This window comes from Abrus precatorius, unplaced genomic scaffold, assembly GCF_003935025.1.
Source record: "Abrus precatorius isolate BTA unplaced genomic scaffold, Abrus_2018 Scaffold10, whole genome shotgun sequence".
Taxonomy (NCBI): Eukaryota; Viridiplantae; Streptophyta; class Magnoliopsida; order Fabales; family Fabaceae; genus Abrus; species Abrus precatorius.
Genome location: NW_020874292.1, coordinates 31,500,185 through 31,512,989, shown reverse-complemented (window position 1 = coordinate 31,512,989; position 12,805 = coordinate 31,500,185). Strand labels below are relative to the sequence as shown.

General features: G+C 31.3%; 1 protein-coding gene across 2 annotated transcripts; it reads left to right on the top strand.

Moving 5' to 3' along the window:
- Nucleotides 1-101: 101 nt before the first annotated feature.
- LOC113867590 (copper-transporting ATPase RAN1-like) lies at nucleotides 102-7,355 on the top strand. 2 transcript variants are annotated; one of them, XM_027502986.1, is made up of 9 exons: nucleotides 102-512; nucleotides 1,728-2,342; nucleotides 2,996-3,425; nucleotides 3,606-3,931; nucleotides 4,664-4,722; nucleotides 4,830-5,172; nucleotides 5,492-5,680; nucleotides 5,790-6,047; nucleotides 6,512-7,355. In XM_027502986.1, the coding sequence occupies exons 1-9, from the start codon at nucleotides 231-233 to the stop codon at nucleotides 6,986-6,988; spliced, it is 2,979 nt and encodes a 992-aa protein (XP_027358787.1). In that variant the 5' UTR covers nucleotides 102-230; the 3' UTR covers nucleotides 6,989-7,355. The 2 variants fall into 2 exon arrangements, with proteins under 2 accessions (XP_027358787.1, XP_027358796.1); XM_027502995.1 differs by lacking the exon at nucleotides 102-512 and adding an exon at nucleotides 765-809 and having other exon boundaries at nucleotides 6,512-7,309.
- The last annotated feature ends 5,450 nt before the right edge of the window (nucleotides 7,356-12,805 follow it).

Here is a 12,805-nt window from a genome sequence, read left to right as displayed (position 1 = left end):
CAAAAAGTTTAAGGGCAAAATGGTAAACAAATCGCCCTTCCCTTCCGCTGAATGGAAATTATTTTAAGAATCGCGAGTTATTTAAACGAGGTATAAAAAAAAGAGCAGAGTCTAACAACATCACCATCCAAATATTTTCCCTTCCTATCAGTCTTTTCCATTTTCCTTTTCTTCACCTTCTTTTTTCTGTTTTCTTTTCCGTTTCTTTCTTTTCTTCCCTCTCTCACCCGATGGCGCCGGGTGTTAGAGACTTGCAGCTCACTTCCCTCTCCGGCGACCGCAAAATCACCGCCGAAGACTCCGATGACCTCGAGGACGTGCGCCTCCTCGACTCCTACGATCAAATCGATGCCGGAATGAGGCAGATTCAGGTGAGCATCACCGGCATGACTTGCGCCGCTTGCTCCAATTCCGTCGAATCAGCTCTCAAAGCTCTCGACGGCGTTCTCAGTGCCTCCGTCGCGCTTCTCCAGAACAAAGCCGACGTCGTTTTCAACCCTGCTCTGCTCCAGGTTCCTCTACCTTCTTCCTCTGTTTCGCTTCGTTTACTTCTTCTGAATATTCAACTTTTTTGAATTGAAGTGTTTGACTCCTTCCCTGTTTTAATCTATTATTATTTCGTGATTAGTCTTGAGATAATATTTCTGATACTCTTTTTTTTTTTTTTTTACTATATACTGTTATTTGTTTTGCAGTTTTTTTACCTTAATTGATTGCATGGGTTTTGCTCTGTTAGTTATGGACACGTGCTTGATTGGTTTGTGTCAGATATTTGAATAGAGATGCGTGCTCGTTAAATCAGTAATCATGTTGTTGGCTATCTCGTGAACCTCTTTTTTCTGGATGAACTTTGTTACTGTTGTGTTTGTTTATTATAGTTCTGCTTTCCACATTTATTGCTTTGGCTCAGTTAAATGACATTTATTCATTAACTCTCCTTGGGAAACATTCTCCAATTCAGCTCTTACTTAGTAGTTACAATTGTTTATGTTAAGGAAAATGCTAATGGGTGTCCTTTGACGAATAAAAAAAAAGAATTGTTTTATTAAAAAACGTAAAAATGTATTCACTTCTATAATTTCTAATGCACTCCAACGTCATTTTAAATAAAAACTTATTATTTATTGTTTTTTAACCAGTGCCCTTAGTTATTAAGACCATTTTGTTAACTATGACTGTAATAGATTTTTAGTGTGATTCTGTATGCTATGCTATCCCTGCATTCTTTCTTCGTCTTGCTCAACTCCCTTGTATTATGGTGGTGTTATTTATTCTTGGATATGAACTTGCTTTTGGTCCTCAGTAGCAGGTTATCCCTATGCAGGTTTTTCTGTTAATATGTTGACTGAAATTGATGCGAAGCTTCTTCTTTCAGCTCTCTCTCTCTCTCTCTCTCTCGATAACTTGTAGTATAATTTACAGACTTCAACTGATACCCATCCTCCTCTCATTAACTCATTCAAGAGTGCATGTTATTGCTTTTGTAGTAGTACAAATATTTTTGTGCTGTAATATCTTTAGTGTGGCCATCAAGGCATCTTTAACCATCTGGTTCTGCTAATACTGTAAGATAATACCTTTCTTGATCAGCTGCATGCTGAGGGCTGAAACGCTGGTCTTTATAATAAAAACGCAAAAGTTGCTTTCTTCAACAATTTTATTAATTAGTACTGGAAGCTTGTTTTTGATAGATATTGAGTTATATTTTGAAACTTGTCTTATTTCAGGATGAAGACATAAAAAATGCAATTGAAGATGCAGGGTTTGAAGCAGACATATTACCTGAATCCAGTACAGTTGGAAAGATACCACATGCAACACTGGTGGGACAGTTCACAATTGGAGGTATGACATGTGCAGCATGTGTAAACTCTGTTGAAGGTATTTTAAGAAATCTTCCAGGGGTTAAAAGGGCTGTGGTAGCTTTGGCTACTTCGTCAGGTGAAGTTGAGTACGATCCCAGTGTAATTAGTAAAGATGATATAGTCAATGCAATTGAAGATGCTGGTTTTGAAGCTTCATTTGTACAAAGCAATGAGCAGGATAAAATAATTTTAGGGGTTGTTGGTGTGTTCAGCCTGATTGATGCACAAGTTTTAGAAGGCATTCTTAGCAGCACAAAAGGAGTAAGACAGTTTCATTTTGATCAGCTATCGGGTGAATTGGATGTTCTGTTTGATCCCGAAGTTCTCAGTTCTAGATCCATAGTTGATGCGATCCAGGGGGGAAGCAATGGAAAGTTTAAATTACATGTTAGAAGCCCTTATACAAGGATGGCTTCTAAAGACGGTGAAGAGACCTCAACTATGTTTCGGCTCTTTATCTCCAGTCTGTTTCTTAGTGTGAGTATTTTGTTAATCTGAATTCATATAACAATCATATAATTTCGTTGTATTTTCCTTTCTTTCTTTATTTGTATTCCTCTCCATCTGATTGTTATCTCTATGGATATGTGAACTCGTTTGTCAAATTCTTGTTATATGATGTACTGGTAATTGCAAACTGTTACGTATTATTTGGGTAAAGCTGTGAGCAGTGCTGTACCTTGGAAACCAGAAATATAGGAGTAAATGTACTTGTCTATCCTTAGATGGGGATTCTTAGATGTATCCCGTTTGAAGAAGGAAAAATAGAATAGTAAAAGAGCAATGGGGGGTTGGGATTGAAGTCATTTATTGCTTCAGTATTACTATTCTCATACATTAACGGAAGGCATTATATTAACTGTTGAGACTGCAATTTTCTCATCCCATAAACGTATACTTCATGGGGAATTCATCCATACATTAATTTTGTTTAAAGAAGAGGCATTCTGTCATTATGTCATCTTCTGTTCTTGAAAAATATATATACAGAAACAACATGAGGTTGGATGTTGCTGAAAGGAATAACTGTCATATTCAAAATTTGAGTCTGTGTACTGTGTTAACATTACTTGATTTTTTAGTTTCTTCTTAGATCTTTTGAATTTATTTTTACTTGTCTGATGTCTCAGATTCCTCTTTTCTTCATGAGGGTAGTTTGTCCTCATATACCACTTGTGTATTCCTTATTACTTCGGCGATGTGGGCCTTTCCTCATGGGTGATTGGTTGAAATGGGCATTAGTGAGTCTCATCCAATTCGTGATTGGTAAGCGCTTCTACATTGCAGCTGGCAGAGCTCTTAGAAATGGTTCAACAAATATGGATGTCCTGGTTGCAGTGGGAACTACAGCTTCTTATGTTTATTCCGTTTGTGCACTTCTATATGGAGCTCTTACTGGATTTTGGTCCCCAACATACTTTGAAACAAGTGCTATGCTCATAACATTTGTATTGTTGGGAAAATATTTGGAATGTCTCGCCAAGGGCAAGACATCTGATGCCATCAAGAAATTAGTAGAACTTGCTCCTGCAACAGCTTTATTAGTTGTCAAAGATAAAGGTGCATATACTTTTCTTTTTATCTGTCTTGTTTTCTTATCTTAATAAAAGGAAGATGAAACATATTTGGCTTTGATTATCTTATATTTGGGTTGAAAGATCATTGATGAAGGTCGACATTTGTCATATTCTTGATTTCATCAATGCATTTGTGACAAATAAAATTATATTGATTTTCTAGGTGGTAGATCTATTGAAGAAAGGGAAATTGATTCTTTGCTTGTTCACCCTGGTGACACATTAAAAGTTCTTCCTGGTGCAAAGGTTCCTGCTGATGGTATTGTTACTTGGGGATCAAGTTATGTAAATGAGAGCATGGTAACTGGTGAATCTGTACCCATTTCAAAGGAGGTGAATGCTTCTGTTATTGGTGGTACAATAAATTTGCATGGTGTCCTTCACATTGAAGCTACCAAAGTAGGATCTGACACAGTTTTGAGTCAGATTATTAATTTGGTTGAGACTGCCCAGATGTCCAAAGCTCCCATTCAGAAGTTTGCTGATTATGTAAGTTTTTTGGTTATGAGTGTGTTGGGCTATGTTGCATTAGGGGTGACCCTTATTTTCTTCTGGAGTTGCTTATGAAGTGTATGCCTTTTGCTTATTTGGCATTAGAGAAAGCATTAACTTGTGAAACAGTTTTGCAGTTCAGCCAAATGTTTCATGTTTTGAGTGACCTGGCACTAGACAGCCACACACACACACACATTAATTTTACAACTCTTGTTATTTTGTCAATCTTAATTTTTTAAGTTAGATTTTCTTTGATAGAACACGATACATATTAATATTTTTGCTTTTTAAAAGGAGGGATGATAATGCTTTTGGTTCATGATGGATTTCTGGTAGTTCTAGCCCATGGTTGTTACTCTCTCTATATATTTTAAGGTAAACTTGTGGAATTTAGCATACCTCTTCTCAAGAACAGTTACATTGAGTGGCAAGGAGTCAGCTTTTAGTCTGTTTGTCAGCTGCTTTTTGGGCTAATCTAGTTAGGCTTGTAGAGGTGGGGTTATCTTTTGAAGACTTACCTCTGATTACTGAAAATTTGGGCGTTAGTGAAACCACTTATTCCAAGTTTTGAAGGGGCTGTTTTTAATTGCTCATTTGCTCATCATTTTCCAAAATTAGTCTCTTTCCCTCCCTCTGTTGTTTTTATAACATGGACTAGTTGATTGGTCCATAGATGATTGAAGAAATATTAAATATGAACTCAGGTGCCATTCTCTTGACTTGCAGGTTGCTAGCATATTTGTTCCTACAGTTGTTTCTTTGGCATTATTGACTTTTTTGGGCTGGTAAGATCACTTGAACGGGTTTTGGCATATTGATAGGATTTGAGATCTGATGTGATTGGAATGTTTATTCCTACTTTTCTCTTAAAGTTTGGGCTTATTATATGTAGGTATATTGCTGGCTCTATTGGAGCTTACCCAGAAGAATGGCTGCCAGAAAATGGAAATAACTTTGTATTTGCCCTGATGTTCTCAATATCTGTAGTAGTGATTGCATGTCCCTGTGCGCTTGGCTTGGCAACACCAACGGCTGTCATGGTAGCAACAGGGGTTGGTGCTAACAATGGAGTGTTGATTAAAGGGGGAGATGCCTTGGAGAGGGCTCAGATGGTGAAGTATGTGATATTTGATAAAACAGGCACTCTAACTCAGGGAAAAGCCACTGTTACTACTGCCAAGGCATTCACAGGATTGGAGCGTGGAGAATTTCTTAAATTGGTGGCTTCTGCTGAGGTGAATTCCAATTCCTTGATGATTGTTACTTATTTTATTCTTTTTGTCTATTTACGGTATTGATACATATCTGGTTCAGACCTAAGATTCAAGTGAAGTTATAGAAAATTTATATGGGATATTTCCCATATTTCTTCTCCTCTTCTTGTTATAGACTTCTTTAAATAGTGTAATGGCACGAGGAGCAAGATTAGAGTAGATTAGCAAATCATAATTTCTTACATGTTTGATGGTCAGAAAATTACACCCTTCTATTTCTTGTTGGATGCCTTTAGAGGAATCAATTATAACTTGTTATAATTCATTTTTTATGGTTCAGGCTAGCAGTGAACACCCTTTGGCCAAAGCGATATTAGCATATGCACGGCATTTTCATTTCTTTGATGACTCTTCTGCTCTTACTGACACTGAGAATGATGCAAAGCCTCGGTGGCTTTTTGATGTCTCAGACTTCTCTGCTCTTCCAGGAAGAGGTGTTCAATGCTTGATTGATGGAAAGCGTATTCTGGTAGTGTCTTTTTACTGTTGTAATACTTATATGGTTGTGTTGATCTCTACATAGATTTGCTTCATATTTTCCCTACAGTTTCTTATATGTGACGGATTGTCCTCAACAGGTTGGTAACAGGAAATTGATGGTGGAAAGTGGCATAGATATTTCAACAGAAGTGGAAAATTTTGTGGTAGAGCTGGAAGAAAGTGCAAAGACAGGGATACTGGTAGCATATGATGATATAGTAATTGGAGTCTTGGGGGTTGCAGACCCACTAAAGAGAGAAGCTTCTGTAGTTATAGAGGGCCTTCAGAAAATGGGTGTCACACCTGTTATGGTTACAGGAGATAACTGGAGAACAGCTCGTGCTGTTTCCAAGGAGGTCTGTATATATTTGTATCATCTTTTATTATGTTGCCTATCAAAACTTGGTGTTCTGATTACTATTAGAGTGTATTTCCTGAGGGCTGAGGCTATGCTTCTTGTATCAGCATTCAACATCTGGGCTCTTGTCAAAGAAGACCAATAAACACATAAGCATTATTGTAGTTTTGATGTGTGTAGTGGGACAGTTAAATCAAATCGTTGCTAAGCATGATTGAAATCAATGGATGAATTTTTGTTTTGTTAGTTTTCTTACCCATAACTACAATAGTATAGGTGAAAGAAATGGTATGATTTTGAATTTTTAATCATTAATTACCAGTTTCTTGAGCTCTATTAAGAATCATAAGTGACCAATTACCCGTTTAAAGCAAAGAAGTACATGTTGAGCCGCAACATATATTTTATAACATAAATTAATGTTGTTGTCAAACTCTGATAATAAATTTATTGTATGGACAGGTTGGCATCCAAGATGTTAGGGCAGAGGTTATGCCTGCGGGAAAGGCTGATGTTGTTCGTTCATTCCAAAAGGATGGGAGCATAGTTGCAATGGTGGGTGATGGTATCAATGATTCTCCTGCCTTAGCTGCTGCTGATGTTGGTATGGCAATTGGAGCTGGAACTGATATTGCAATAGAAGCTGCTGACTATGTGTTGATGAGAAATAACCTGGAAGATGTGATCACAGCCATTGATCTTTCCCGGAAGACTTTTACTCGTATTCGATTGAATTACGTATTTGCCATGGCTTACAATGTTGTGGCTATACCAGTTGCTGCTGGGGTTTTGTATCCTTCACTGGGAATCAAGCTGCCACCATGGGTTGCTGGTGCATGCATGGCTCTCTCTTCTGTAAGTGTTGTTTGCTCTTCTTTGCTTCTTAAAAGATATAGAAGACCCAAACTTACTACAATACTTGAAATAATTGTAGAATAGCAAGAAAGGAATGAGAGTAATTATAGATTTTAGCTTCTGAGGGTATAAATGTCTTATAGTCGGAACTTGTAATTCCAGTTTTGTGCATGTTCCTTCAGTTCTTGCCCTCCCAGGGTTGCTGTTGTAATTGTAGCTGCCAATTAATTGTATATTGTACTTGAATTGTAATTGGTATAGCAGTCTCTCTCCTTTCTAATTCATGGCTGTATTCACCCATCTTTATTTTTGCCTAACTTCTTCTATGGAGCCATGTGTGTCCGGAAGCAAAGCAGGTTCTAATATTTACGGGTGTGAGTTTAATTATTTTAAAGAGGATTACTGCATACACCTTACTAAATGCGTTTAATTAAAAAAACGAAATTTTAATTACGTCTGTGAGTTTGATGTGATAGATGTTTTTGAATAAATTTTTTCTATTTTTGTTTTGGGTCTTGGACACTAGTGAGTAAAAGTAATAACAAAAAATAAACAAAATGTTTTTTCTTTCAAATCAAACAGCCTCTTAATTTCTTTTAGGTAATGTTTTGTGAATAGAAAAAATATGCACAGGGGGAGCTTTGTTTTCTTAAATACTCAGATTAACTGAAATTTAACATTACTTTCAGATATTGAGTTCCTTGAGGGGAAAAAATTATAGAGATTTGTTTAAAAATTCACATGAAATACTGAGACTTATTCAAAAACGCTATTTGTCAAAGATTCTTGAAGTTTAATGAAAGTTAATAGAGTCTTAACGATTGCTAATTAGTAAGGACTTTTATTATAAGATTTTAAAATTATAAGGACAATTGAAACTTTTAAAATTACAATATATTTTCTAAAAATTTATTAAAATTAATCATTTAACCTAATACTTAAATACATAAATAATTGAACAAAATGATAATAAATGAAAATTGCACTCAATTTATTATTAAAATGGTCTGTTAGTTATATAAAAGAAAAAAACAAGTGCTTGAATTTTTTTAAAGTTATTTTACTTAATTTAATTTACATTAGTTAGTATTAAAAATAAATTTTAGGATGGAGAGTGTCGTGAAATAAAAAGGCCTACCCATATCATTTTTGATTAAGTGAAATATTAGTTTGCTATGCTACTGCGCGCTTCTCTCCGCAAGAAATAGCAATGTGAACACTGATTGGTAATTGGTATTTTCTTTTAATTTTTGTGTGTTGAATTGAACAAGTTGAAGAGTCAACGACGGAGAAGAACGAAGAAAGTAGTTTGTCAAAGTTGATTTTCATGTAAATTGCATTACAGAAGTCGGATTTCCCATACCTCCACCTACCTCTGTTTCTCTCATCTTTTGTGTAGTGAAAAATGAGGTTTGACTAAGTATACGCGTAAAAATTGTTTCATGGAAGCTAACGAAAAATATCACTTGATTCTTTGTCGCATTACATATATATTGCTTAAATCTCAGGCTTATATTGAAATATATTTCTTAGGATATTAAGAGGATAAAAAAGTAGCTTAAAATAATATTCTTTTTTTAAAATTACAATTTTTATATAAAAATAACTTTTAAAAGACATTATTCAAAATTAAACTTTATAATTTTATGATTTATAATAGTATGGTTTTATGTGTTATTTTCTGGTGATGGTATAATATCATCGCCAAAATTTTTCATTTACTCAGTCAAATCTCTGAGCAAAGCCAAAGAATGCACGAGTTTCCATGTAAGATCTTGGACTCTAGATAGAATGCAATAATTCTGACATTTCTTCGTCGTTTAAATTAAGATGTGATCTTTCAGTACAAACATCACGCTCATACTACTTTGGGGTCCATGTCTCTTCCTGCCAACTTCAATTTCAATTGAATTTCATTATGACACACACTATTGCAGTGTCCTTGGCAAGTAAACATCTGATCTTCATCAGACTTGACATTGCTTTAAATTAAGTACTGAGGAAGAGTTTTCGTAATCTAATTCGAGATGTGTTTCAACTATTATATTACATCGTTAATTATTATATAAAAGAAAAAGACGGGAAAAAAAAATTCATAGCCAAAATAAAGTTATCGATTGGCACAGTGGCACGTCAACCTCTCTAGCATGATCCCTACATAAAATAAACAGATATGATGAGAGAAGATAATCTTCTTTTTGGGTAAGAAAGAAAATGCAAATGATGATCTTTTACTCAGAAGGAAAGAAAAGTTAATTTTATAAATAAAATCAATTGTCTTTCCTTTTCATTTTTTTCCTCCGATTCAAATTTTTAAATATCTGTCTTGTATTTTAAAGGATAATTACTTACAAAATTACTGCATGATACATTGCTAACTTACATGTATGTGTCTAAGTGTCTAATAAAATATAAGATTGTGTTTCCCTATTTAAACGAGAAGAAAACACGCGTACGGTTCGAGTTCTGTGATTAAACATTATTGACTAATTATATTGGCAAATTAAGATTGATAGTAACATAAATTATTTTAATTTTATTAATCACTAAAATATAATTAATTATCGTCCACATTTTAGGTAGTAAATTAAATTAACAAGTTTGTGAGTATAGTATTAATGAAGTCCTTTCAGTGTGCTAAAAAATGACTAAAAAGTCTATGAAGGCATTGAAATGTGAAGTGAAGACACTTTACATGCCTCTACAAAAGTTTATTGTAACATTCATTCGGACTAAACTTCTGGTGCATGCATGACATTTTTTGATAGTTGTTCTTTATAATTATAATTATTCTCATTTTTGTTTCTTAATTAAAATTAAAAAGGAGATAAATTATGAAAGGAATACATGTTCAAGGAGTTTGGATTCCCCCCCCCCCCCCCCCTTCAACGCAGTGACAATTAAATTTATCCTTTCTAAACAAAAGGTAATATTTGAAAATAAAGCAAAGCAAAATAATATTTTTAGGCTTAAATGTATTTTTAATTTCTATAATTTAAAGTTTTTATCCTTTTTTATATATATTTTTGATCTCTATATTTTAGTAAAATATTACTTTTAATTCACCTAAATATGAACAATTGATTACATTTTAGTGGATTGAACCAATAATAAAGACTAAAAATATTTTTTTTAAAAGTAGAGATTAAAATAAAAAATTATTTAAAGGGACTAAAACTATTGTTAAGTACTAAAATCTTATTTAGACACCATTTTATATTTAATTTAATAGAATTATATTTTATTCACAATAAAAAATATTAATACATTAAATTTATATTAATTTATTATTTTAATTTTTTATTTAAAAATATTCAATCAAAATATTTTTGATTTAAAAAAATATTGTTGATCTAATGCATTTAATTATTTTTAGCGTTTGAGATTAATTATTCATGTTAACATTAAATCATTTATGATTTAATTGCATTTTTATTATTTTTAGGATATGTACACTTTTTTTAAATTTTTTTTTAGTTAAACAAATTCCTTTCAATTTTAAAATTGTACATATTTTGGATTTGTCATTAATTTTGTTCGGCTCAGAACTCTCAAATTTTAATTTTTTATCCAATTTTTTTAGAGTTTGTAATGAAATTAAAATATGAAATAATTTTAAAATTTTAAAGGTAAGAAATTTAGTTGAAATTTGATAAAATTTAAAATATTTTTAATAAAATTTGATATTTTAGTTGATCGGTTTTAAGTAAAGATAATTCAATCAATTTAATATATAAATAATTTGAAAAAAATAAAGATAAAAAATGATAGAAGATTAAATTTTCTATATTTTTAAAAATGAAAAAACTTAACTAGGTAAATAAATTATGAAACTAAGATTATACATAGTTTAAATTATAAAATGCAACTAAGCCATAATTTACTCTGATTGATTCCATTTTAAAAAAAAATTATTTTTTAAGTATTTATTACATTATTTATAAATTTGAAAGGATATTTTATATTCTCTTTAGATTAATGACAGTAATTTTTCTACTATCTTAAAAATTAAAAAATATTAATATCTTTTTAAATTAATCTGTGAACTCTACTGTTATATTTATTAATATAAAATTAACATCTCAGGTATATTAAATTTTACCTATTTTGAAGAGAATATGAGTGCAATAGATGCGGTTGAAGTGTAGGCAATGCTTTTCTGATGGATTATAAATGAAAATTAAAGACGATTTGAAAGTCAATTCGCGGTTGAATGATGCCAATTTGACCCGTAGTTGGCAAAAACTATTATAATAAAATAATTTAAGCACGACTCATGCAAAGTTCGTTGGTAATAGCAGTTTTTATTAGTTAAATAAAAATTAATATAATGCATGAGTTTAAATTATTTCTGTTGGGTTTAGAATTTATATATATACATATATATATATATATATATATTTATTTATAAGAGATGTTTTTCTTGAAATAAAATGAAATTAATATAAACATAATTTTGTAGTATTTAATATAGTTATATACATAACGTTTAAACTTAAAATGATTAGTTAAACTAAAACAAGTTCGTGCTACTTGTCTAAACATTTGATGATCATTTTGCTCCAACATATTCAGATTTTTATCATAACTTTTCACTTTGATACTCCCATTATTTATGAGTATGATATCGTAATTTTTTAAAACTTTTACAAAGTAATAACATTTTACAGATATTGTTTTTAAATCTGTAAATTTTTGAAAATTTTTTTAACCAAAGGTTAGAAGTATGTAAATGACATAAATTTGTAATTTTTAATTTAATTTGTTATAGAATATTGTATAACAAGATAAGTACTTGTTTTACGATGACTAATTTTATACATATTTTAATTATATTGATAAGCTTAAAGTTAGTTCTATTCAAATTAATTGTACTGAAATTTTAAAAATAGGCCTACGTTTGTAACTTTCATAATCTTTACATAATTTTTTTATGAGTATGCAACATTTTTATTTATTTATTTATAATTTTTTATACAAAATTATCTTCCTTTTACTTTTTTATGTCACATTTTATGCTTTTCACACTGCCTTTATTTTTATTGCTGACACAAAATTAATCTAAATTGATTTGCATGACAAGTATAATATATAAGATGGTGTTACTTAAAAAAAATATATAAAAATATTAAGTAACCCACAAAAACTACACGTATTTTAAAGAATGTAATATCATAGAAAATAAAATATAATTTATCAATTTTTTCTGTTTATATCACCCATGTCTCTTTTTCTATATATCAAATTATATATAGCTACAAGAAGAACCGAGTGTAAAAGTAACTAAGTTACAATATAACCTTTTATTTTATTTGTTATATTTAGTAGTTGTGCGCAAAATAAAGGAAGAGTCAGGTCATGTCTAAAAATTATAGTCTTTGATAAAATTTATGGTTAGGATCCATTGTGTTGCTTTTGTTTAAGATATTGATAACTCAGCCAATTCAAGACTCCAGTATGATAATACCTTTGTAACCTTGGGGATGATAATAAAAAAGTAATTAATACAACTATTAATCGATAGGATTATTAGAAAGATTATATAAAACTGGAAATTGGTAGTAAGTATTTTGTTGAAAGTAAACTCATTTAAAATGACATAAAAATTTCTTCACAATGATTTTCCCAGCTTATAATTGATTTAAATGATTTATTCTATAGCTATTTAAAATTTGAAAATATTTATATTTAATTATTCTTATTTAAGATAATAAAGTATTTATAATTATTAATAACAATATCTTATATTCTCCTTATTTTATTTTTTTGTAATTTAAAAACATCCGCATAATATAAAGAAATTACTAGGAAAAATAACAGAATTATGACTTTCATTTTGTATTTCATGCTTAATTTTGTTTTGACTTATGATCATTTAAATCTAAACATGAAATAAATGTT

Bases quoted from the DNA above. Each gene is read 5' to 3' on its own strand.
- LOC113867590 (XM_027502986.1), top strand. From the start codon at position 231: ATGGCGCCGGGTGTTAGAGACTTGCAGCTCACTTCCCTCTCCGGCGAC. The intron at 2,343-2,995 runs GTGAGTATTTTG...CTGATGTCTCAG, and splicing joins TCTCCAGTCTGTTTCTTAGT to ATTCCTCTTTTCTTCATGAG. The intron at 5,173-5,491 runs GTGAATTCCAAT...TTTATGGTTCAG, and splicing joins AATTGGTGGCTTCTGCTGAG to GCTAGCAGTGAACACCCTTT.